Source organism: Cupressus sempervirens, chromosome 3 (genome assembly GCF_028749045.1).
Source record: "Cupressus sempervirens isolate cs-2001-9-10 chromosome 3, ASM2874904v1, whole genome shotgun sequence".
Classification (NCBI taxonomy): Eukaryota; Viridiplantae; Streptophyta; class Pinopsida; order Cupressales; family Cupressaceae; genus Cupressus; species Cupressus sempervirens.
Genome location: NC_143120.1, coordinates 925,011,715 through 925,039,573, shown reverse-complemented (window position 1 = coordinate 925,039,573; position 27,859 = coordinate 925,011,715). Strand labels below are relative to the sequence as shown.

At 36.5% G+C, this 27,859-nt stretch overlaps 1 protein-coding gene across 3 annotated transcripts in view; it reads right to left on the bottom strand.

Annotated features, from left to right (window-relative positions):
* LOC149569773 (uncharacterized) overlaps positions 1-26,773 on the bottom strand; it is a 71,014-nt gene extending 44,241 nt beyond the window's left edge. For all 3 annotated transcript variants that reach the window (XM_089822496.1, XM_089822497.1, XM_089822495.1), the window contains exons 1-3: positions 26,549-26,773; positions 26,321-26,361; positions 25,941-26,019 (exon numbers count right to left, since the gene is read on the bottom strand). In XM_089822496.1, the coding sequence (XP_089678622.1) occupies positions 25,941-26,019; positions 26,321-26,361; positions 26,549-26,645 (217 nt within the window). In that variant the 5' untranslated portion in view covers positions 26,646-26,773. The remainder of the gene's footprint in view (positions 1-25,940; positions 26,020-26,320; positions 26,362-26,548) is intronic.
* Between the last annotated feature and the right edge of the window lie 1,086 nt (positions 26,774-27,859).

Here is a 27,859-nt window from a genome sequence, read left to right as displayed (position 1 = left end):
CCTACATCTAAATAAAGGACTACAGGACCAAAAGGTTTATATATATATAGTTATATATATAGTTATAGTTATGGCAATAACATTCCCCTTTGGAAGCCATCAACCTCTTGTGAAACCAGACTTATGTACATGGTGAATGACCATTAGAAGAATAATGACTACATAATTTGGCAATGACATTGCAAGCATCTCGATCGGCATTCAACGAAGGTGGCAACAATATTGGCCAGCATTAAAGAAGCATGCTCCGGTAATTGCCTTAAACAAAGGGAAGCTTGCAATGCCCACTAACAAAGCAGTCTTGGGATGCAAGTTTTTATCTTGTCATTGTTGAAAATGGTCAGCTTGTTGGGATATGAAGCCCAACGGTCATGACTGTTCCTTCTCCCTCGTGTCTCTTCGTATTCGATGAGCTTTCTATAAATGACTTGTGCAGTCATGTATTGTATGGCATCAGATATTTCATTATATAATTGTTCCCTGCTTTGAGTGTCGGCCTAGGCAAAGTTTTGTCAAACCACAATAAATAGTTGAGTCATTATATTTTGTCTTCTTCGTTGATTGATTTAATTTGCTCGTTTAATAACTTACAATTGGTATCAGAGCAAGTTTGGTTAGAGCAGAGATGGAGGAAGAAGATGATGATGCTAATAACTTACACAGCTAGCCTCTGCAAATTTTAGTTGTGCTGTACCATATTTCACAACTAGAAAACCACAAATTAGCTTACAATTGCATTCTGGCAAACCAAAATGCCATTATTTAGGGGCTTCAGCATTTTTATATTGTATTTTTAGGGTGTTCAAGAAAAGATTTTGAAATGTTTGTGAATATTTAAAACCTTTAAAATTTTGATTAAATATTGTTAATTTTTATCTACTATAAATATTGATCCAGATATACTGTTTTTTAGAGGAGATCAGATTTTCTTTGGCAACTATTTTCACAAATCCTTGGTCAATCTTTAAAAACTCAAAATGATTCAAAATAAAGCATTGTCTCAATCTTAAAATCTCACAGCTTTTATGGATATTGACGATTAATAGATTTCTATATATGTTTTTTTATATTATAGCAAATTCAAGGTCTCTCTGAATTGAAGATAATTTTTTATTATTCATCCAAAAATTGGCAAAGTTATCTTCATTGGTTCATATTTTTATTTTTTGAATTAACAAAATCGTGGTAAATAATACCAGAGTAAAAGAAAATACAGGTATATGAGCAACAACATTCAGTCGCTCTAGGATGGTTGGAAGAGAGGATGCAGGAAGATCCAAAGGAAGAGATTGATCTTTCACTAGAGTTGCAGGAATTCTTTAGCAAAATCAACAAACCAGCAAAGAAAGGCAGGGCAAATAAGTTTCCAGGGTCACTAGGGAGGAATCAGGATTGAGACCCTTGCATGTAAATGTGCCAAAAGTTGATAAGGCAAAGGATGAAATCACCCTCAAGGAGTATGATGTCACAACAATTGACATAGGGTGTGCCACTAAGGCATAAGTGATGGAGGAATTTGATGATTCCACCCAAACCCTCAAAGAAAGGATGAAGAAGATGGAGGAGAAGAAGAAGAAATTAGGAAGAAACAAAGCTTTCTGGCAGATCTAGTAAGGCAAGAAAATCAAGCATTTGTTCCCCCTAGAGCTCTTCCAAAAGAGCCAGTGGATGACATTGAAATAATGTGGAGAGTTGTTACATCCCAAATTTTGCCCTAATTTTCAAATTGATCATGACTGTTGGTTTAATGAATCATTTTTCCTGATCATGTGAAACGAGCTATTTTATTATATATGTCGTATCAACTGTTAACAGATTATTTCTTTTCTTGATCATATGAAATGAGTTAGTTAATTATAAACGTTGTACCAACTGATAACAAATTATTTCTTTCATGATCATGTGAAATGAGTTAGTTATTATAGACATTGATGAAATAACCAGTACTCTATAGCTGCCATTAGATGATTAACAATCGTTTGATTTGAATTAGCAATCAATATATTTTGAATTAATGTGTGGGTGAGAATGTTTTGATTGGGTGATTGCAGGAGAAGACTAAAGAGGGGGGAAAGCATTGTTAAATAGGATCATCGGAATGGGATGGTCGTTTGGTTTAGTCATCAAGATCAGTAGGTATGACCTAAGACTTTCTTGGAAAGGATACGAAGACTTGACCACAAGTTACACTATGGACACACATGAGCTATTAGGAAAAACAACATAATAAAAACATAAAGTAATCTAAATTAAAATATAATTCATACCTTGGAATTAATATTAAATCTCCTTATTTTATCATTATAATAAACCCTTAGATACGAACACATATATAAAAATGAAGTGGCACCAATAAATTATAATTATATAATTTAATGATGTCACCTCATCAATATACATATATGAACGTACATAAGAGCATATAATAATAAAATAAAATTTAAACTCTTCAACTTTTTAATTCTTTTCCCTCTTTGTTTCTCTCATTTTTAGATTCAAATTTATTAACTATCCAAATGATCTTCTTGATAACCGATGGTAGCCAAAAGGTCACAACTGACCATTAAAAAGAACATCTTGATTCGATTTGGAAACAACTTCCTTTTTTTCCCTTCGGGATTCTCCTTAACTTTCCTTTCTTTCCGCATTGCCTCTACCTCTTCTTCCATTTGCTACAACATCTTAACAAGCCAGGTGATAACATTCTCAGAACGATATTGATTTAGAAATTCTAATTCCAATTTATTCCTTTCTCCCTTTAATCCATCAATGAAAGGAGTACAGAGCAAAGGATATACCGCAAGTGATCATTAAATTCCAGCCGTGCGAGGAAGAAATCATCTTGTTGTAGGTCATGTGATTCTAGCTAAGTCCAATCCGATTTTAGTCAAATATCTTTTTTTCTTTTCTGAATATTATACCACGAAGACAATGCTTTGTTTGGTACGTCTACCATTATTTGATATTGTTGTTGCTGAATGATTTAAAGACTAGTCTGAGTATAATGTGTAATATAAAAAATGTAACTTCCACCCTTAGTCAGAACTTCATAGGGATTGATATCTTGCCTTCTGATTTTTCTATCAAGTAAACTTGAGATTGTTCTCAGTTATGGATTTGAAAGATGGAAAAATTTAATGAATTTCATGAATCAATATTCATGCCTATGTTATCACCATTTTTCCAAACAATTTGCAGAGGTGTAAATAATATCATAATGCTCGAACACCAAGGAACTCACCGGCAAAGAAGCCATGAAAGGTGAAGAGGTGTAAATAAAATAGAATGGATATAATCTCTCAAGCACCTAGGATTCATCGACAAAGAAGCCATGAATAGTGAAGAGGTGAAGATAACCGGCAAGAACCAAGAATGAAATTAGATAACTATGTAACGAAAACACATAATAGCTCATGCATGTCCTGATAATGAGATTTGTTGTCAAGTCAAGTGGTGGAGATCGGATTTACAAACCCAAATTGAAATCCTTGGCCAAAGTAGTTATAGGCATATGTGCCAATCATGAGATCTTTTTGTTTGTCCATAAGCTTCAGTTATATAGGTATAACTGATGGAAACTCAAACCACTGGGTAGCTTGGATGGTTGGACTTAAGAACATCACAAGCCCGATCCCGAGGTAGAGAGGGTCGTTATATTAAGTTAGGATGTGTGCGAATAAGTATGGTTCAAGGTTGGGAGGTTAAGCCTATGTCAATGCTTCTCCTCTCACCAATGTCGAGACTTGAACAACATGATAAAGGAATTCCTCCATTATATCTCTATGTTTTCTTTTGCCCTTTTACCCTTTAAATCTATAGAAGAATAAATAGATAATTTAGTTTTCTAGTAGCATAAATTAAATGCATATATTGGTTAAAATAGAAATAGTCATTGCTTTATTTTCAACTAAACATGTTTTCAGTTAGCAATGGTTAAAATGTTAGCAATGTATTCATTTATTTATTCCGTTATATCAATTGAATATGAATTACAGTTAGAACAAAAATCAGTTTCTTTATCCTAGCTAAATTTAGTTAATGGAAGTCATTGTCATGTGAAATGGAATCAGTTACTTATTAAATCAGTTAAATAAGTGTTTTAATTTGGTTATGAAAATTCGTTTGTTAAATATGGTATCAGAGTGTTGGGTTCAACATTGAACCTAGGGCACCCTACCTTCTTTGAGAACTTGAAAGATTCTGGACTGACTATACAGGATGCAAGTACGTAAAACACCCCGCAAGAAGACTCGACACCCCATCTTTCCCTATCTCATTAAAAATATGACAAAATATGACTACACCTGTTGTTCCATACCCCGAGATAATGAAACTCTGAACCAAGAAATTCAACGGATGAAGAAAGAAAGAGTCAAGTAGACTCCTGCTATCAAAGCAACATATAGAAACAAGCTGATCCAAAACTGGAACACTCAGCAGAGCAATCCCCTTTTACAATTTCATAGATCCTAGATGGTGTGGGATATGTACCAATCTGGGCCAAAATTTAGTGCTGCCAAGCAAGACTAAATGTTATTTTGATGTAAACATCCTCAATAGAGGAAATTTAATAAATAAGGTTGCTCTAAGTGAAGCAACGAAGTATTAAGTTAAATTAAGTTATTTGAAATTCATGTGTTTGCAAAACTTGTTCTTTTTGTAAAAAAATCTTTTCTTCACTTAATTGACACAATTTGTAAAATAACAGGTGAAAACCATAAACATAAAATGAACAACAATGAGAACAATGTAGATCGAAACATAATTTGTGATAACACCCAATCTTCTAATGATTTGTTACTTCAGATCTTGCAAGAAACACAACTAAAGTTAGAAAACATGGAAAGAAGAATGAGTGAAATGGTGGCCCAAATAGGGTAGAACCGCGAGGAAACTCAAACCTCACCACCTCCTAGAGCGGAGACAGAAGTCTCTAAGCATAACAAAACCTACTCTCCCAAGCAATCAAAAAAACAAAAGAAGGAGATCGTGGCTAATTTGTTCGGGGACATTAAGAAAATAAAACCACCTAAGTTCTCTGGTTCTAAATCTAGGGAGCAAGCAGAAGCTTGGTTAACTGAGATGGAACAGTACTTCAAAATGAGAAATTTCTCTGAAACCTCAAAGGCAGTTTGGGGAATATATCATTTTACCAAAGAAGCTACAATCTACTGGGGAAACACCAAAGTTGAGCAAAATATAAAAACCATTGACATCACTTGGGAGAAATTTGTGAACATTTTCCAGAACCGTTGGCTGCCTCAAACCTTTTATGATCATAAACTTTTAGACTTCCAAAACTTAAAACAAGGAGACATGTCAGTACATAAGTACTGGAAGAGGTTCACTCAATCGTTAAAATACGTGCCACCATATCAGCAGGACACCAATTTGAAGGTGAGGAAATTCATCATATGTTTGAACAATAGGACAGGATGAGCTATTGATGTTCTCGCTCCCCAAACTATGGAAGAAGCTCTAGAGAAGGCTATTCGGAAAGAACACAGGATGAGGGAGGACGATTCCATCTGAGACAACAAGAGAAAGACAACCTAGAATTCAAAGGGTGCTCATTCTGGGCCCCAGAAAAAGCAATTTAAGGACTACAAATATAGCAAACTAGAGTTAAAGGGCAATGGAGTTAAGGATGTTAAAAGAAATTTCAATATGAACAAGAATAACAAGAATAATGAAAAGAAGGGACTATTAGGAGGATGCTTTAATTGTGAAAGAGATCATTATGCTAATAGGTGCCCCACTAAACCCAACACCAACCAGCCACAACGACCACCTCTACCACAACAACAGCAAGTCTTTCAGGAGAGGATTCATGCGGCCCTCACTAATAGGCAGGCAAAGCAGCAAATAGGCCCCATTGAAACTTTGGGTAGGATCTATGGAAATCCTATGTCCATTTTAATTCATACTGGAGCTTATGAATGTTTTATATCACCTAGACTATTAAGTAGGTTTCCGAAAAGATCTAGCTTTATGGCAAAACCATGGACAGTCGAGTATTCAAACCAATCGAGGGCTAAGGTAGAGTAGTGCCTGTTTGAAACTCAAGTTCACTTCCCGAATTTTTCAATAGAATTAAACTTATATGTAGCACCTCTTGGGTCATACAACATTATTATAGGAATCAATTGGCTCAGTAAACATAAGGCCAAAGTAGATTGCCTTGCTAAAACGGTAAGCTACATGGATGATTAGGGTAGACTCACAAGCATTACAGGGATTAAACATGAAATTAAATCAAAACAGATTTCTGCAATGCAACTTAAAAGGTATGGAAGAAAGAGTTGTGAGATTTTTGCAATTAGGATTGAGGACACAAGGGAACCTAAAACCACCACTTACGAAGATGACTACATTTATGGAGATGGGGAAATCAAAGAAAAGTTCAAAGAATCCTTCGAGGAAAAATATCCCTATTTAAAGAATTATCAAGACGTATTCCCTAAAGAACTTCCTGCACTGCCCCTTTCCCGAGCATTTGATTTCACCATAGATTTGATACCAGGAGCAAAACCCACATCTCAGGCACCATATAGGATAACAACTACAGAATTAATGGAATTACAAATTCAACTTCAAGATATGCTAGATAAGAAATTAATCCGGCCCAGTGTCTCACCATGGGGTGCCCCAATGTTGTTTGTGAGGAAGGATGGAACCATGAGCTTATGCATAGATTACAAAATGCTAAATAAAGTCACCATCAAAAACCAATACCCATTACCAAGGATAGATGATCTCTTTGATCAAATGAAGGGTGCGACAGTGCTTTCAAAAATTGACTTAAGGTCAAGGTACCACCAACTTCAAATAAAGGAAAAAGAAATACATAAAACCGCATTCAGAACCAGGTGTGGACATTACGAGTTTACAGTATTGCCATTTGGGTTAGCCAATGCCCCAACAGCTTTTATTAACTTAATGAACAGCATATTTCAAGACTGCCTAGACAAGTTTGTATTGGTCTTTATAGATGACATCTTAATATATTCTAAGAACGAGGAAGAACATCAAAGGCACTTAGAAATAGTTCTGCAAAGGTTAATAAACTATATGGGAAATTATCTAAGTGTGCTTTCTATCAAAAGGAAATCTAGTATCTAGGGCACATTATTTCAGCTCAAGGTATAGCAGTAGATCCATCAAAGATAAAAGCAATTAAGGAATGGCCTATACCTAGAATGTATCCGAAGTTAGGAGCTTTATGGGATTAGCAGGATTCTATAGAAAGTTTGTTAGAAATTTCTCAAGGATAGCCTACTCGATCACCTCACTTCAGAGGAAAGGGAAGAAATTTATCTGGATAGAGAAGTGTCAATCAGCCTCAAGTTTTTGAAAGAAAAATTGACTACAACACCTATACTAAGGGTACTTGACCCACAAAAACAGTTCATAGTTATAATAGACACATCCGGAGAAAGATTAGGAGGTGTGCTAATGTAGGATCAACAAATTATTGCTTATGAATCTAGGAAACTGGAAAACTATGAACAGAATTACACACCCCATGATCTTGAATTAGCAGCTATTGTGCATGCCTTGCAAATGTAGAGACATTACCTAATTAGAAAACCTTTTGAACTTAGATCCAATCATCATGATTTGAAGTATATTTTCACCCAACCGAATCTTAATGCTAGACAGAGGAGGTGGCTGGAATTTTTTGCAGATTATGAGTTCGATATAAGTTATATTAAAGGCAAAGAAAACAAGGTGGCAGATGCCCTAAGCCGAGAAGACACATCTCGGTGATAACTACTATAAACTTCAGGTTAAGGGATCAGATTTTACAACACTTATAGCGTGATGAGCTTTATGCAGAAGTTAGCCTAGCTCTTATCAAGGACCCACAAGATCCCAAGTATTCAATCTATGTACCCATAGAATCTATGTACCCAACAACCCTAAACTTCGAAGACTAATTTTAGGTGAATTTCATTCAGCCCCATATTCAGGACATTCGAGAGTGACAAAAATGCTATCTGATATAAAACCTCTCTAGTTCTAGAAAGGGATTGAAAGGGAGATAACCGAGTTTGTCGCAGGTTGTTTAGAATGCCAGAGAGTAAAAGCAGAAAATTGGTACCCAGCAGGTCTGTTACACCCTAATGAAGTACCCGAGTGGAAATGGCAAGTAATATCTATGGATTTCGTACAAGGATTACCTATGACACTGAATCGACATAATACCATTTTGGTCATTGTTGATAGATTGGCAAAGGTTCCTCATTTTATACCAGGGAATTTAACTGATGGGGCACCAGGAATTGCCCATAAATTCATGAAAGAGATTTTCAGATTACATGGAATTCCAGAGAAAATTATTTCAGATAGGGATGCTAAGATAACTTTCAGATTCTGGCAAACATTATTTAAAGCCTTGGGTACTAAATTAAACATCAGTTTAGTTTATCATCCTAAGACAAATGGTCAAATAAAACGGGTAAATTAGGTATTAGAAGATCTCCTAAGAGTATACTGTATGGACCGACAGTACCAATGGGAAACATACTTACCCTTGGTAGAATTTGCATATAACAACTTCTATCAGTCCACCATTAAAATGGCTCCCTTTGAGGCCTTATATGGTCGTAAATGTAGAACTTTGGTAAGTTGGAATCGGTTGGAGGATAGAATCATTGTTGGACCTGAAATGCTTCAAGAGATGAAAGAGCAGGTAATCCAAATTTGACAAAGGTTAAAGAAAGCTAATGACAGACAGAAAAGTTATGCTGATACCAAAAGAACACCTAGAGAATTCTCAGTAGGGGACAAGGTATTACTAAGGGTTAAAACTTAGAAGAGTACTATCAAGTTTGGCAAAAATGCTATATTAGCCCCGAGATATAAGGGACCCTTTGAAGTCCTGGAAGTTGTGAACCCAGTAGCTTATAGGATTGCTTTACCACCAACCCTTGCCAGGATGCATGACGTCTTTCGTGTGTCATATCCTAAAAAGTATATTACCCACCATGAACATATGATTGATTGGAAATTATAGCAGGTGTGAGAACCAAGGGTGGTAGAGGTAAGACCACTCAGAAATACTCGAGGTGCGTAAGCTATGCTTACAAAATTGAGAAGTGACTCAGTGCAAGGTCCAGGGGGGACCAGTATGTTGAGGATAATGCCACTTGGGAGGATTATCGTGACATTGTTCAAAGATACCCCCATCTTTTCTCTAAAACTGAAAATTGAATATTTATTTTCTTCCTATATAAACTAATTAAGTATTACTTAAGTTTGTTATTATGTTCATTGAGGACGATGAAAAATCTACGGGGGTGGGTATGTTACATCTCAAATTTTGCCCTAATTTTTAAATTGATCATGACTGTTGGTTTAACAAATTATTTTTCTTGATCATGTGAAACGAGTTAGTTAATTATTTACATTGAATCAACTGTTAACAAATTATTTCTTTTCTTGATCATATGAAATGAGTTAGTTAATTATAAACATTGTACCAACTGATAACAAATTATTTCTTTAATGATCATGTGAAATGAGTTAGTTATTATAAATGTTGATGAAATAACCAGTACTCTATAACTGCCATTAGATGATTAACAATCGTTTGATTTGAATTAGCGATCAATATATTTTGAATTAATGTGTGGACAAGAATGTTTTGATTGGGTGATTGCAGGAGAAGACTGAAGAGGGGGGAAGCATTGCTAAACAGGATCATCGAAATGGGATGGTCATTTGATTCAGTCATTAGGATTGGCAGGTATGACCTAAGACTTCCATGGAAAGGATACGAAGACTTGACCGCAAGTTACATTATGGACACGCATGAGCTATTAGGGAAAACAACATAATAAAAACATAAAGTAATCTAAATTAAAATATAATTCATACCTTGGAATTAATATTAAATCTCCTTATTTTATCATTATAATAAACCCTTAAATACGAAAACAAAAAGAAAAAATGAAGTGGCACCAATAAATATAATTATATAATCTAACGATGTCACCTCATCAATATACATATATGAATGTATATAAAAGCATGTAATAATGATAAAATAAAATTTAAACTCTTCAACTTTTTAATTCTTTTCCCTCTTTGTTTCTCTCATTTTTTAATTCAAATTTATGAAGTATCCAAATAGTCTTCTTGATAACCGATGATAGCCAAAAGGTCACGACTAACCATTAAAAAGAACATCTTGATTCGATTTGGAAACAACTTCCTTCTTTCCCTTCGGCATTCTCCTTAACTTTATTTCTGCATTGCCTCTACCTCTTCTTCCATCTGCTACAACATCTTAACAAGTCGGGTGATAACTTTCTCAGAGTGATATTGATTTAGAAGTTCTAATTCTGATTTATTCCTTTCTTCCCTTTAATCCATCAACGAAAGGAGTACAAAGCAAAGGATATACCGTGGGTGATCATTAAGTTCCAGCCGCAGGAGAAAGAAATCATCTTGTTGCAGGTCGTGTGATTCTAGCTAAGTCCAGTCCAATTTTAGTCGGATATCTTTTCTTTCTTTTCTGAATATTATACCAAGAAGACAATGCTTTGTTTGGTATGTCTACCATTATTTGATATTGTTGCTGCTGAATGATTTAAACACTGGTCTGAGTAGAATGTGTAATATAAAAATGTAACTTCCACCCTTAGTCGGAATTTCATAGGGATTGATATCGTGCCTTCTGATTTTTCTATCAAGTAAACTTGAGATTGTTCTCAGTTATGGATTCGAAAGATGGAAAATTTTAATAAAATTTCATGAATCAATATTCATGCCTGTGTTATCACCATTTTTCCAAACAATTTGTAGAGGTGTAAATAATATCATAATGCTCAAACATCGAGGAATTCACCAGCAAAGAAGCCATGAAATGTGAAGAGGTGTAAATAAAATAGAATGGATATAATCTCTCAAGCACTTAGGATTCACCGGCAAAAAAGCCATGAATGATGAAGAGGTGAAGATAACCTGCAAGAACCAAGAATGAAATTAGATAACTATGTAATGAAAACACATAATAGCTCATGCATGTCCTAATAATGAGATCTGTTGTCAAGTTGAGTGGTGGAGATTGAGTTTACAAACCCAAATTGAAATCTTTGGCCAAGGTAGTTATAGGCATATGTGCCAATCATGAGATCTTTGTGTTTGTCCATAAGCTTCAGTTATATAGGTATAACTGATGGGACATTCAAACCACTAGGTAGCTTGGATGGTTGGACTTTAGAATATCCCAAGCTTGATCTCGAGGTAGGGAGGGTCATTCTATTAAGATAGGATGTGTGGGGATAAGTATGGTTCGAGGTTGGTAGGTTAAGCCTATGTCAATGCTTCTTCTCTCATCAATGTCAAGGCTTCAACAACATGATAAAAGAATTCCTCCATTATATCTCTATGTTTCTTTTTGCACTTTTACCCTTTAAATCCATAGAAGAATAAATAGATAATTTAGTTTTCTAGTAGCATAAATTAAATGCATATATTAGTTGAAATAGAAATAGTCATTGCTTTATTTTCAGCTAAACATGTTTTCAGTTAGCAATGGTTAAAATGTTAGCAATGTATTCATTTATTTATTCCGTTATATCAGCTGAATATGAATTACAGCTAGAATAGAAATCAGTTTCTTTATCCTAGTTAAATTTAGTTAATGGAAGTCATTGTCATGTGAAATGGAATCAGTTACTTATTAAATCAGTTAAATAGGTGTTTTAATTTGTTTATGAAAATTCGTTTGTTACAAAAGTCGTCCAACATTTTGAAAAATAGGTAAAGGGTGTCCAAGATACAGCATATAGATATATTGAAGATCTAACTCAGATATATTGATAGATCTAAATTTTTGACCTGATTTAAAATTTAGCCGTTGTGGTTCACATGAAGTCAGTTAACAGCTAAATTTGTTATAATCCTGCGAAATGGTAAGATGGTTAGTTGTTATAATTATTTATCAGAAATTCATGAAATTGAATAGGCGATTAGCCGTTATGATTATTTATGATTAAATAACTTGTTATAATAATATGATTTAACTGCAGAGAATTTCCTTGTAGGAAGCACGTTGAATGGATGGAAGCATTGTTAGAAAAAAATTAGGCACAGGAGCATCACCATCACTGGGCAAATGGGTTGAGGACCTACTGACTTGAACATCAGGATACAATCGATGAAACCGTATGAGCTATTAAATAAATAATTTAAAATGTCAAATAATTTAATTGAATTATAAAATGTACCTCAAAGAATCTCTCACCTTATTATTATAATAGATATATCTATATACGTACATATAGATATAAAAATGAAATGGCACCGTTATATTATAATAATTTAATAAAGTGATGTCACCCCATTAATATATTTACATGTACTTATATAAATATAAAATTATAATAATATTCAAAATATAATAACATTCAAATTATAATAATATTTGAATTATAACCTTCCAACTCTATTTCCATTCTTTTATTCTTTTCCTTGTTTGTAACCGATTAAACACTTGGCATTTTTAATTGCCAAGATATTCTTTATGTTTCGGAAGCCAAAGAGTCTCCTTAGACCTTTTGATATCTTAAGATGGGTGGAGACAAGGAGGCAATAACTCTCATACCCAATTTATATTTTCATGGTACCCGACTACCTTCTTCTCAATTCTGACTCTCTCTCCCTTTTGTTTCCAACTTTCTTGCTTAAGTCGATAACCTGCAACTTCAATTGGAAAATCACTGCCACCATAGCAATCAAGTTTTATTTATTAACTTGATTTCAGATTACGTGATTCAAATATACTTGGGATATTGGCACCTGAATAACGTTTATGGGAGGCTGAAACATAGCGGCCAGCAAGGTACATACTACCTTGTTCATGCTACGATTTTTCTATGATCACTTCCGCCTTCTACCACAACACCTGAATCCCTTCTTCTTAATATCGATATCCCTGCCAATACTAGTCTATACCTTTCAATAAATTCTTCCCGCAATTTCATGCCCATTCAGATATTCTGCTAGAAATCGTGAAGTTCTTTTATGTTGGAGCTGTGTTATTTACTTTACAAGAGCTCAATCCTTGAAGAGTACATAAATGGTATTTTCTTTTGATAAATACTGTTGTTCTTTAACCATGAATTTGTGTCAACCATGGAATGGGAAATGAAACTATAATGTTAATTACGAATAAATGATCCTGCCCAAATTTACTTCCTTCTTTTATTTCACCATACAGAGATGAGAGTAATATCATGAAGTCCAAACACCAAGGAATTCACCAGCAATGATGCCATTAAAGGTGAAGAGGTGTAAAGCAAATATAGTAGATATAAAACTCGCTATCACCTAGGAACCACCAGCATGGCAGCCTGAAATGGTGAGGAGTTGTAGATAGCCTGCACAAACAAGAGTGAAATCAGATTAACTAAATAATAGACAAATTGTTTAATAGCTCATGCATGCTTCTAAAATGAATTATGTTGTCAAGTTGAGTGGTGGAGATCGGGTTTGCAAACCCAACTTTGAAATCCTTGGCTAGGGTAGAAATGGGCAGATGTGCCAAACATGTGATCTTTTTTGTTTGTCCAGACGCTTCAGTTATTTTGGAGAATAACTGTTGGGACACTCAAACCACCTAATTACTCAGATGGCTGGGCTTATGAACATCCCAAGCCCGATCCCGAGGTAGGGAGGGCTGTTCTATTAAGTTAGGATGTGTGGGGATAAGTAATGGTCCGCGATTGGGAGGTTAAGCCTATGTCAATGCTTCTCCTCTCACCAATGCCGAGGCTTGGACAACAAGATAAAGGGATTCTTTCATTATTATTGTATGTTTCTTTTACACTTATACTTTTAACCCTTAGAAGAATAATTAGACATTTTAATTTCTAGATAGAGTAAACATTTACTTTTATGTTGAATAGGCATTTCAGTTGATATAATTTAGTTAAGGAAAGTTGGTCGATACTTTATTTTCAGTTGAATATGTTATTAGTTAGAAATAGATAAATTGTTAGCAATATATATATATTTCTTTTTGTTTCTCATTAAATCAGCTGAACATGAAAGACAGTTAGATTGGAAAGAGTTTCTTTTCAGTTATAATCAGTTGGTAGAAGTCATTGTCATGTGAAATGGAATCAGTTACTAAATCAGATTATTAGGAGTTTAAAATTTTTTATGAAAATTTGTTTGTTACAAGAGTGATAAGAGAACGTGAAGCCTATGACTTTGCTCGATGGTATGCTTTGGCAATCATAGGGAAGGAGTTGTAAGAGACATCCAATGAAGAGTCTACTAAACTATAATTGAAAATATTCAGGAAGGAGTCCTCAATGCTGATGATGCAATGTTTGGAAAGAGGTTAGCTAATGAGGAGATGACAGTAGAAAGATTAAACAGTGGAGTAGAAGAATTCTTCAGTGCAGAATCTTTCTTGGCAGAAGACTTGGAGAGTATTTCCATATTCTCGAACATCGTATACAGGATTCAGGAAACAACACTGGATTGGGAGAGGAACTTCAACAAGTGTGAAATGGATATAGCCATTATGGAGTTTAAAAAGGAGATTGAGTTGTGTCTGCGTGGATGAGCTGGAAATAGTCATGTCTAGATTCTCACCATTTAAGGAAAAGAATCAAATTTGAGCTATTTTGGGCAAACAAGAATTTAATGCATAGTGGGAAACCCATTTCATTAATGGTCACTTTGACCACTCCCACACTAAGGGGGCAACCCTCTTCTTATTGGTCCATGTGGACCCACTGATTTATGATAGACTCTCTACTTGACCTAACACTAATCAAGGCTTATGTGGCAAAATCTCGTCCATTCATTTAATTTGATCTTGTCTGCCCATTGAAGTCTCAGGGCCTATATAAGGGGCTCACCCCTTGTTTGAAACATAGTAAACTTGGATGTTTGGCTTCTATCGTTTAAAGTGCAATTAGATGATTTTTGTGCACAATGTAAGGTTGGTCATGATCATTTATGTGGTTGTTTAACTTCTACCATTTGATGTGCAGTGCTCCATGATGGTGTTCATTTGGGATATGAAAATTTCTTGCAAAATTTTTGAAGATTGCTCCTTTATGTAGTTGGTTTGGTGAGGCAAAATGTGGTATATCTTTCCAAAGCAATTGTTCTCTTTCAAGTTGTTAGGATTAGAATAGGATCTCTCAACCCTATATATTTCACTTTTTGCTTAGCTCCTGGAAACACTCTGAAGTGCTCCCCACTTCTAAATAATTTGAACAACTCCCAAAACCAGCATTGTTAAGTCATCTTGAAGAAAATTACCTAAGTTCATTTGCATTATCAGCATATCACAACCATTCAGCTTACCCACATGTCAAAACCTAACATAAAAGAACCTTGGAGTAACCTGAATGATCTTTTGCAATCTTAACATACAAAGGATTTTGCTCAAGAGAGGATAAGACCTTTGTAATATCCTCCCCTGATTTGAACTTTGACTTGCAGAAATTTAACTTAAGGAATATTGTCAAACACTTTGTATGCAAACTCATAAAGCTGATTTCCTCAATAAATTGCTTTCCAATGAGTAGATTTACGAACAACTATGAAGTGACATTAAAATGCATAATACACATCATAACATTTTCACAAACACTTGGCACACATTCAATAGTATATGAAAAATCTGGAAACTCTTTCAATCTGCTAATAAAGGGTGATTTTTAAATGCAGATGTGCACATACAGCTGCCTTAAAGGCTGCAACAACTATTCAGACTTGTATTCAACAATTATTATGCAAAATATCAAAATTTGACAGAAGAAACCTGGAATTAGTTGCCGTAGTATTTTGCAGATGTAGTCGGCCAGCCCTCCAAACTTCTAATCAGCCGGAAAAACAAGTAAACTTGATACCAACACTGTTCATGCCGTACTGTAGCAAAATACTGTTCATGCGGCACTATAGCAATAACTAACTTCAGATATGCACTTCAAACCCTTGTAAATTTCTTTCTGCAAACGCCCCAAATGAAACCCAGTGTGTTTCCTGAAGTGAAATCACCCTTGATCCTCCTGACTGTGTCTTCCAACAGCGAAGAGAATGCTAGCAAAGAGGGATTCCATCCTCCAAGCCCGATAATCAGATATCCAGCAACATAACATTAATCTTCATCCAAGCATACAAAAAAAAAGCTCTTCCATTTCTTTTATAGTGTTCTCACAAGAGCTCAATCCTTCGTTTTCTCAATGTGGGATAAAACATAACTCCCTTTATGTACCTTATGTCTCCAATGTGTTATAAAAATAAAGGGAACTCTTCTAATTTAAATATTTCCCACAAACTATAGTCTATGCATTAATAAAGTTAAATATTTAAATTTAACTTTATAAAATGGCTTTATCAATGCATAACAAATCTTATCAATGATAAATAAGTCTTCTTGTCGATTTTAAACAATTACCATCGACATACCACTGTGACTAAATGTCCGGCCATGTCCAAGATGACTTACTATAAATAGTAAGTATGCCCAAAGTTGCCTCAGAACCCCTCAGAAAGACCTGCAACTGAAACTGTCTAGGCCAAATGGCCTCTAAGCCCCTTTAATGTCCTAGTTAGCCTACGGGACTGTGGGGAAATAGGCTAACGACAACATCATGCTATGAATGCTAGAAAGGGGACATTATAGTCCGCCCTTCCCAAAATTGCTTGTCCTCAAGCAATTTCAGCTCTGGATGCTGCAATATCTGCTCATTTTCCCAAGTAGCATCCTCGACAGGTAGGTTCCTCCACTTCACTAGATACTCCCTAATAGTCCTCCTGCGAAGCACCCTCTCCCGAGAGTCAAGTATGGCCTCGGGAACCAAGATAAGCTTCCCCTCATCATCAAGAGGTGGCAATACTACTGAAGGCACCACATTGTGACCCAATGCCTTCTTAAGGCGTGACACATGGAACACATTATGCACTTTACTGTCTGCAGGCAACTCCAACTCATAAGCTACTTCGCCCACTCTCCTGATTACTTTGAACGGTCCATAGTAGCGTGGTTTCAATTTCTCTGCTCCACTCTTCTTGAGAGAGGACTGTCTATACGGCTGTAACATGAGGTACACCATATCTCCCACCTCAAAAGACCTCTCAACCCTGTGCTGATCAGCATATTGCTTCTGCTGATTTTGTGCCTTTTGCAAATTTTCCTTCAAGGATCGCATAATGTCCTGACACTCCTGCAAAGTATCCTTGGCCTTAGGCACCCTGCTATCCCCAAATAACAAATCCAAAAAATTAGGAGCATCATACCCGTACAGTGCCATAAAAGGGGACATTTGAATAGACATATGGAAAGAGGTATTATAGCAGTACTCCCCTAGATGTAGCCACTTCACCCAAGCCTTCTACTCTCCTGCAATGTAGTCTCGAAAGTACCCCTCAACCCATTTGTTCACTATCTCTGTCTGCCCATCAGTTTGGGGGTGGTAGCTGGTACTCGGAGTGAGCTCTGTTCCACATAACCTGAACAACTCCTGCCAAAAGTGGCTCATAAATCTGCTGTCTCTGTCACTGACTATGCTCCGTGGTATCCCATGTAGTCTGAATACCTCTCGAAAAAATAGTTCTGCTGTTTGTGCTGCTGAATATGTAGACGAAATTGCAAAGAAATGTGCAAATTTCGTCAATCTGTCTACCACAACAAAGATACAATCCCGACCCTGTGCCTTGGGGAGGCCTATGATAAAATCCATGGAAATGCTATCCCACTTCTTCTCTGGTATGGGTAGGGGCTATAGTAAACCACCCGGAAAAGAATGTTCCTGTTTGTTCTGCTGACACACAGGGCATTCCCTAACAAACTGAAGCACCTCTGAAATGAGTCCTTTCCAAGTGAAGCGCTCTCTCACCTGCCGATATGTCTTAAAGAATCCGGGATGTCCTGCCATTGGTGAATCATGAAATGCCCTCAAAATCTTCTGCTTCATAGCAGACCCGGGTACTAAATAAATCCTTTCCTTGTAGATGATCAGATCATTTACGACAGTGTATCGACTATCTTGAATAGCTCCCTCAATAATGCTAGATGCCCAACTATCCTTAGCATATTCTGCCAAGATCATCCCTCTCCAATCATCCATGACTATCCCAACAGCAAGCAAATGAGGCCTTCTAGATAAAGCATCTGCAACAATATTTTTCTTCCCTTTGACATAGGCTATGTCGAAATCATAGGCCTGTAATTTACTCACCCATTTCTGTTGCCTGTCATTAAGGTCCTTCTGTCCAAGGAAATGTTTCAAGCTATTATGATCTGTTTTTACTATGAATCGGCTTCCCACTAAGTACTGCCTGAACTTAGCTAGCGCGTGCATGATTGCTAGCATCTCTTTGTCGTAGATGCTGTAGATTCTCTCCACACCTTGTAATTTTCTACTCTCATATGCGATGGGATGTTTGTCTTGCATGAGAACAGCTCCTATGCCCTCTCCCGAGGCATCACACTGCAGCTCAAAAGGCCTGGTGAAATCTGGAATGGCTAAAACAGGACATGTACTCATCAGCTCCTTAAACCTGTCAAAACAATCCTGAGCCCTCTCTGACCACTTGAAACTATCTTTCCGTGTCAAATCTGTAAGTGGTGCTGCTATCTGTGAAAATCCCTTCACAAATCTGCCGTAGAACCCACAAAGCCCGAGAAATCCCTTGAGTTGTGAAGTGTTCCTCGGTGGTGGCCAATCCAGAATGGCCCTGATCTTTTCTAGGTCAACCCGAACACTTCCTGCACTAATAATATGCCCTAGATAGAGCAACTCTGTCATCCCAAACTCACATTTACTCATCTTGGCATATAATGACTCCCTCTCTAGAATATTGAGCACTGTATCAATATGCTTCAAATGTTCCTCCCAAGTACGGTTGTATACCAGTATATCATCAAAAAATATCAACACAAACTTCCTCAACTGATCTCTGAACACGCTATTCATACAGGACTGGAAAGTGGCAGGGGCATTTGTCAACCCAAAGGGCATGACTAAGAACTCAAAATGTCCATAGTGGCATCTAAAAGTTGTCTTCTCCACATCCACCTCTCTAACCCGTATCTGATGGTAGCTGGATCTCAAATCAATCTTGGAGAAGTAGCATGCACCATGCAATTCATCAATAAGCTCATCGATGCACGAGATAGGGTATCGGTTCTTGATTGTCTTCTTGTTTAGCTCCCTATAATCAATGCACATCCTCATTGTACCATCCTTCTTCTTCACCAATACTACTGAAGAAGTGAAAGGACTTTTGCTTGGCCGTATGTGCCCCATGTCAATCAACTCCTTAATTGCCTTTTCTATTAAATCCTTATATCTCTTCGGATGGCGGTAAGGTGTGATGATAATTGGCTTAGCCCCTTCCTCTAATTCAATAACATGCTTGATTCCCCTATCCGAGGGTCTCCCTGGAGGTATCTCACCAAACACCTTAGTATGTTTGGTTATTATTTTTTGTACATCAGGTGGATACTCTTGTTTATGCTGCTCTGTCATCTCAGGCATTACTCTAAACTCTGCTGCCCATTGCACCTGATCATGTCTAAAGAAACTCTGCATCCGCTTGAGTGACACCACTCGAAGTCTCCCATCTGACAAACCTCTGAGCACTATCTTCTTACCGTTTGCCTCAAACCTCATTTCCATTTTCTCAAGGTTAAATGTAAACTCTACCAGAGACTTCATCCAGTTCATCCCAAGCACCATATCCTGATCACCAATGTTGACCACAAAGAAATCTCCTGTCATGTCATAATCTCCCAAACGAAGCTGCAAGTTGGAGATTTTCTTGGTACATTCAATTTTGAAGCCATCGGCAACCATCACCTTAAATCCCCTATGCTCCTCTGTATGTAGCCCTCTGCGTGTCACAAACTTCTCATCAATGAAGTTATGTGTCGCCCCTGTATCAATGAGTGCCACAACTCTCTGTCCATCCAAGGTTCCCCTAACTCTGAAAGTGACGGCCTCCTGTATACTTGACAACTAAGCTATCGTGCTATCACCGCGTGCTTCCTCCTGTGAAGAACTATCATCATCTCCATCTGATTCGGATGACTGCTCTGAATCTCCATCTACTGACTCTTCGGTTGAAAAGTACTCCATCTGCTTAGCTTTTGCTTTCAATGGACACTTATGTGACAAATCCCAAGGCTCCCTGCAATGAAAACAAAGCTTCTTCTTCCTGAGATCATTAAGTGTCTCATTGTCCAACCTCTTACTTTCCTCCTTAGTTGGCTGAACCTCTTTATGAAAAGGTTTCCTGTCCTTATCTTTCCTTGAAGGGAAACTCTTTGCCTGGAATTTATTTTTTGATGATGAAGAGGAATCCATGTCACGAGCTTTCTTAATGGCTTCCTGCAAAGTGGGAGGGTTGAGAGCTTTAATCCACCCTTTCAACGGATCAGCTAACCCATCCATAAATAGAACTAGTATCCTCCGTTCAAATACATCTGTTACTAACACTACAAGTTTCTGAAACTCTGAAATGTATGTTTCCAATGATCCCCACTGTTTAAGCTGAGCTAACTCCTTGAAATGGAGTTCTGGATCCTTCCTATCAAAACGTTCAATCAACCTCTCTATAAACTCCACATATGAGGTAATGTGTGCATGTCCCATAGTGACCATACCATGATGCCACCACTCGTGTGCTAACCCATCCAGATGAATTGCTACATACTTAATAGCTTCTTCCTCGGGCATAGGGTTCAATTGAAAGTATGTGTCAAGCTTTTGAACCCAAGCTCTTGCTGTAGACTTTCCTGAGCCATCATAATATGGTAACTCAAGTCTCCCTACTTTCTTCCGTAGCTCATAGCTCTGGTTCCTGTCATGTCCACGTGGCATATGTTTCATCCGCACATCCATATACTCCCTAAAGGTAATTGCAGCAGTAAAATCTGGCCCTCCGGCTTCCCAATCTCTCCTCAACTGGTCCTGTATATCAGTAATCTGGGGCTCTGGTATGAGCTGCTCTGGAGCTCTAGGAGGAAATGTAGGAATCATGGGCCTTGAACTCACTGTCCTAGCTCGCTGGGGTGCATGACCAAAATTGTTCCCAACTTGTTCATCTCCATTATGTGTCCCATCCTAATCATTTCCATTCTAATTGTTACCATTCTGATTATTTCCTCCACCCATGTTAGCATTCAACCCCATTTGACGAGCCATCATCTGCATCATAAGATCCAATCTCTGATTCTGTTCCTGCGCCCTTTGTTCTACTACTCGCGGACCCTGTACCAAGGTCTCTAATAATTGTAAGAATCTTTCCTCTCCAGGCTCTGGACCGGCATTCCCGCCTCCACCTAATCTTGTATTCCTGTCATCTCGGTCACCCATATTGCTGTCTTGATCAAAGAATACCTCCGCTGTGTCTGTATGACTGGATTCTATACCCCCCAGTACGGATGAACTAGACTGTTTGCTTTGCAGGTCTGAACTCCTACTTTGTCTTGCTCTGGTATTGTGGAAATTATAAGACCCCTGTCGCATGCTCAAACATAAATTCTCTGATTTTAGTGTTTTGACATTTCATCAAACACTTTCCCCTCTATCCGCCAGTTCCAAATTTCCTATAAGACCTCCACAGGATGGCAGGACTTATAGCTCTAATACCACTGTAACATCCTCCCCTGATTTGAACTTTGACTTGCAGAAATTTAACTTAAGGAATATTGTCAAACACTTTGTATGCAAACTCATAAAGCTGATTTCCTCAATAAATTGCTTTCCAATGAGTAGATTTACGAACAACTATGAAGTGACATTAAAATGCATAATACACATCATAACATTTTCACAAACACTTGGCACACATTCAATAGTATATGAAAAATCTGGAAACTCTTTCAATCTGCTAATAAAGGGTGATTTTTAAATGCAGATGTGCACTTACATCTGCCTTAAAGGCTGCAACAACTATTCAGACTTGTATTCAACAATTATTATGCAAAATATCAAAATTTGACAGAAGAAACCTGGAATTAGTTGCCGTAGTATTTTGCAGATGTAATCGGCCAGCCCTCCAAACTTCTAATCAGCCGGAAAAACAAGTAAACTTGATACCAACACTGTTCACGCCGTACTGTAGCAAAATACTGTTCATGCGGCACTATAGCAATAACTAACTTCAGATCTGCACCTCAAACCCTTGTAAATTTCTTTATGCAAACGCCCCAAATGAAACCCAGTCTGTTTCCTGAAGTGAAAACACCCTTGATCCTCCTGACTGTGTCTTCCAACAGCGAAGAGAATGCTAGCAAAGAGGGATTCCGTCCTCCAAGCCCGATAATCAGATATCCAGCAACATAACATTAATCTTCATCCAAGCATACAAAAAAAAGCTCTTCCATTTCTTTTATAGTGTTCTCACAAGAGCTCAATCCTTCGTTTTCTCAATGTGGGATAAAACGTAACTCCCTTTATGTACCTTATGTCTCCAATGTGTTATAAAAATAAAGGGAACTCTTTTAATTTAAATATTTCCCACAAACTATAGTCTATGCATTAATAAAGTTAAATATTTAAATTTAACTTTATAAAATGGCTTTATCAATGCATAACAAATCTTATCAATGATAAATAAGTCTTCCTGTCAATTTTAAACAATTACCATCGACATACCACTGTGATTGAATGTCCAGCCATGTCCAAGATGACTTACTATAAATAGTAAGTATGCCCAAAGTTGCCTCAGAACCCCTCAGAAAGACCTGCAACTGAAACTGTCTAGGCCAAATGGCCTCTAAGCCCCTTTAATGTCCTAGTTAGCCTACGGGACTATGGGGAAATAGGCTAACGACAACATCATGCTATGAATGCTAGAAAGGGGACATTACAACCTTGGTATTTTATTTTGTGTCGGTGTAGTCACAAAACACCCGTCAACACTACCATGCAAGTTATTTCATTATAAGTGGCATTAGATCATGATGTTGCCATTATGAAGTTAAAGTGATTTTTTCGAACTTTGGGGGTCATTTTGGGAAGTGAATATTTCTCTGAATTTAGTATTAAAAAAATTGGTTTTTCAAGGGTCTTTCAAGGTAATACTGAGTCTACTAGTGCATAAATTTGACAGAAATTGGAGCAGGATTCAAGGTTTTATTGAGCAATTAAGGTGACATTAGGGGTTTCCACATATTTTGCTCCCAAGGCTACAATTCAAAAAACACTTTCTAGATTATCAGAGGGTTTACAAAGAGATCATTTGTACACCTGCAGTCATGATTTGAAAGATTTTAGAGCGGCTATAAGGAAGTTACTGAAGTTACTGAATAATTAGTATGATTATCAGAGGGTTGACAAAGAGATAATTTGTACACCTGCAGTCATGATTTGAAAGATTTTAGAGCGGCTATAAGGAAGTTACTGAAGTTACTGAATAATTAGTATTCTCACCAAATTATCTATAGAATTTAATGAACATGTTTGAGATTTTTCATAATAAGTTCTACCTGGGTTCTATTAAGATAAATTAAAAATCTCAGGTTGACTGGATACATTTTGTGTGAACTATCACAAAATCAATTCAATTATCAATTCTTAGATTATTTCTTTTGTGATCATGACTAGTAACAGAAAAAGAAATAGAAAAAGAAGAAAAAGAAAGAGGAAAAGTAGAAAAAGAATGAGAAGAAGAGCAAGAAGGAAAAAACAAGCGGCCCAAAAAAAAAAAAGAACAGGCAGCAGTAGAAGCGAAAGGAAAAATAAACAGATGAAGAAGAAATATAAGAAACTGAAGAAGTGAAAGAAGACAAGGACTCCTTGCAGAAGCATCCACAATTAATCAGCATGGAAAACAATGCTTTTGTAAAGAGGAAGAAAATGCTATGCCCTAAACCTATAGTGTATTGGATTATGACTACTGCCTTGTGGCTACCTTACTCTTAAATAAGTTACATAATCATCTATAAATGTTTAGGTTATCCTACAGGTTATAGTTGAGTATCTAAATCAATCTAGATGGCAACCAAGGCATAATTAGTTATATAGGAGTTGTTGGTTAGTTATTATCATTATGTTGAATATTGTGTTATTGAAGACTATTAGAGATATTCCTCTTAAAGTGGATTAGGAGGTTGCCCCCTCAAAGTAGTATATTATTATAAAATATGTGCTGCATATTTCCTGTTATATTCTTCTATTGTGCAAGTTGTTAAACTATATCAAAGGGAGCAATGAAAAGAATTTTCTCTTCATTAAAACTACCTCTGCAAACTTTGCACCCACCTTTGGATGTTGTAATATTAACATATTATTTGCAAAGGAAAGGAAAGCATCCTAAAATCTTACATGTTGTAAGTCGACGCTCATGTTTTTGGTGCTCTTTCTGTTGTTAATTGTGTTTTCTAGCAGACCTGTTATGTCAACTTTTGATATTCTAGCTTGCATTTATCATCTTCCACAACATACCATCTCTTAAGAGTCATCCATCCTATATATTACCTTGATGACTTTTATTGATCAGATGTCATCCAAGCTCCTCTTCTATGGTGCAGGATGTGGTGTACCCTAAGCTGATCTCATACGTCTCTGGAGATCTGTAAAATGGCAACTCTGCTAGGGCTCTATTATTTCAGAAATATTAATTTTTGTTATTAAAAAATTACATGCAAACTAGTTTCTGATAATCTAACACCAAGGCATCTAAACTCGGCTAATGGCAATTAAACGATTCAAGTGAAAATGACAGGATGGAATTATACTTCCACAGGTTCCAAGCACACTGTCCGATTTTGCTGATCAATAATTTAATTCATAATTGAAAGCCAAGACGAGGACTGCGAAATATGTTGTATTTCTCAGCATTAGCACAGCATTCCAATTCTTCCAGAGATCAAATTTTAATTTTATACCCATCCTTTGAGATTTTGACCAAGAGAAATTTTGGACACTCAACCTTTGGAAGACCCAACGTTTCACCATGCATGCTTGCTTTCCTTGCTAATGCATTTCCCAAATTTAAGTATTTTGTTGATGGGTACGATGGGTACACCACATTTGGATCATCTGTTTACAACAAAGATCATTACCAGCCTTAATCTTGACAATGCATTTTGGTTTATGTTGTTTGTGTCGTATCCCTCCATAAATCAAGTTAAAAGAATGTTTGTGGGTTTTATTCTTCAGTGTAAACCTCCTGCCATCAGTGATTGTCGATATCTCAGTTTCATCTTGAAGTCAAAAAAAATTTAAAATAAAAGACTACAGAATTTTCTTAAACCACGGGACCAGTAACAGCTAGTTTAGCACAGTTGCGATCTGGTGATCTAATTTGATGACAGCAAATTTGCATAGTTTGATATAGTAAAAACAAAGATGACACTAAACACAGAAGACTGTCTAGATGAATGCCTTGTAAATAACATCGATATGACATATAAGTAGTGAAATAGAATCCACCCCAATTATGATCCAACTGCAAAAACTACATAAGCATTATCAAACGGAAATGATACAGAACTCAAACATGAACCTCAAATACATTTTGACTGACATTGCACCTTTGACCATAAAATAAACAAAAATCAGGACTAGGATTAAAGGTTCAGAACTCGGTCCTCTAGATTCTATTGTTTTCTGTGGGACTGCCTGGATTTCAAAATTTTGAAAATGTGACACTTCACTTCTGGTCTGGCACGTGGCTTGTCTTGGATAAGGAACGTTTGTTTGGTAAGCAATATGATAATCAGAATAGTGGCTTAGGTTTGCTCACCCATTAAAGAAGCTCTGTAGTTTACGACTCATGTTAGTGGTTTTTGATTTTCCATGTCCATGTTATATGCCTGCTCTTAGACTTGACCATTTCTAACTGTAGCATACAACATAATATCACCCAGCCTTATTCTTTGAAATACAAGGTCACACTTCATTTTTCAAGGCTAAAATATAAATATTAAGACTAGAGCTAGCACTGACCTCCACGAATCCAGACCCGCCAAGCAGCCACGCCCATCATAGCATATAATATTGTCCACACGACAGGAAAAGCCCAGTTCTGGAAAAAATGCCACAGTAAAAGCACATAATAACAGTTGAAAGGGTTGTCATTTGAGCTAATTGCTTGTGGTACTAAATCCACTCTACTCAACAACACATTCAAGATGCCAATAATTTCAAATTTCAGAGAAATTGTTTTAACTATCGAGCTATTTCAATTGGAAAACATATAACCACCCGTGTAAATAGGTCTTAAATCAAAACATCCAAGCTGCTCAGTACAAATCATTATTATTTCATATAAGATCTTGTGAATATTGCAAAACGTATTAGTAATTCAGCATATTCAGATTGCTTACTGGTGGAGTCCATGGTGGTTTCTTGAGCTGCTTGTACCATTCTGCACAAACCAAAAGCCATGGGATCAAACCCGCAGGAATACAATGAAAACCACTCGAACCCATTTATTGAGTATAACAGCTAAAGAAACCCAGATCGAATTAATCCCCAACAGTATATGACTGATCCAAACCCACCTTAATTTTTGTTGATTTAGACAAATGCAAGAATTGGTAAAGATACAATACCACTGTTTCCTCCATCCCCTGTTAGAGTTCCAAGGAATCCCACACCAATAGGCAGAGCCACCGAAAGAATTAAAGCAGATACATCGACAAGCTTCATTTTTAACTGTTCTTCTATGAGCAATTAAGACAACCCGGCACCTCAAAAACTGTCCTGATATTATTATCTTACCCATTTTGCAAGCAAAGAGCTCGCCTAATGTCCTCGTACGGACCTATGACGCGATCTGGCTGTTTGTTAAGTTACAATTACCAGATTATAAGGATAAAACATTATCCTGTCCGTTAGTGTGCAGTGTTTGACGATCGGCAAAGTCTAACAGCAAATATGACCAGTTTTTTATTAACTAATTGAAATTTGAACTTTTAATTTAGTGTTTGAGCGAGCAATTATTTATTAGCTAATATAGGCTATTTAGATAGATAGATAGATAAAAATTTAACGTCTGCGAGGCTACAATTTAAGCAGACTTAAATAGTTTCGTTCGTTTAATGTTTAGTGATGCATCAACAAGAACCAAGTTAAAAATCAATCAGTTGATGCAGCATAATCAAGAGAATATTGCATATGAATCAGTATTCAAGGTACATTGATACAAATTTAGCATGTGTTGTCTTTGGCATGTGTTGTCAAAGAGGGAGAAGTTTACTATCATATCTTTATCCTTCTGAAATTTTGTAGAAGGAGAAGTTTGAAAATAAGTTATGCAAAGGAAGAATTCAGCATAAAGAAGAAGTTCTTGTGCAAAATCAAAAAGGGAGAACCTTTCTATCAAAGGGAGTCTTGTTCTCAAAATTTTATTGTCTGATGACATGTTGTGTTGCCATCAATGCCAAAAAGGGAGATTGTTGGATATAATTGATTAATTGTGTGTTGTCTTTGATGTTACACAAATTTCATATCAATTGATTAATTGTGTGTTGTTTATCAAGTGTTCACAAGTTTACTCTAAACAAATGATAGTGTCTATCGAGCTCACTCAGGCATCAAAGGAATTTTGGCAAGAAAGAGTCTTAACCGCTCACTCGGTCAACAAAGGGAAAGTTGGATAGGATTAGTATTCACCGAGTTCACTTGGTTGACAAAGGATTTCTACAAGTTCGTAGTGTTAACCAAACCTCTGTTGGTTAACACAGAAAATCGTTCCAAAGTTAGTTTCTACCAAGTAGGGTCGACTTATGAAGGATTTTTCTTATCTTGGCATATGAAGTTTAATTACTTTATGTATTGATTCTAGTCGACTATGATGATGAATATTAGTTATTGTAATTTGAATTTGGGCCAACTTGACAATTTGGAAGGTATAAATAGAA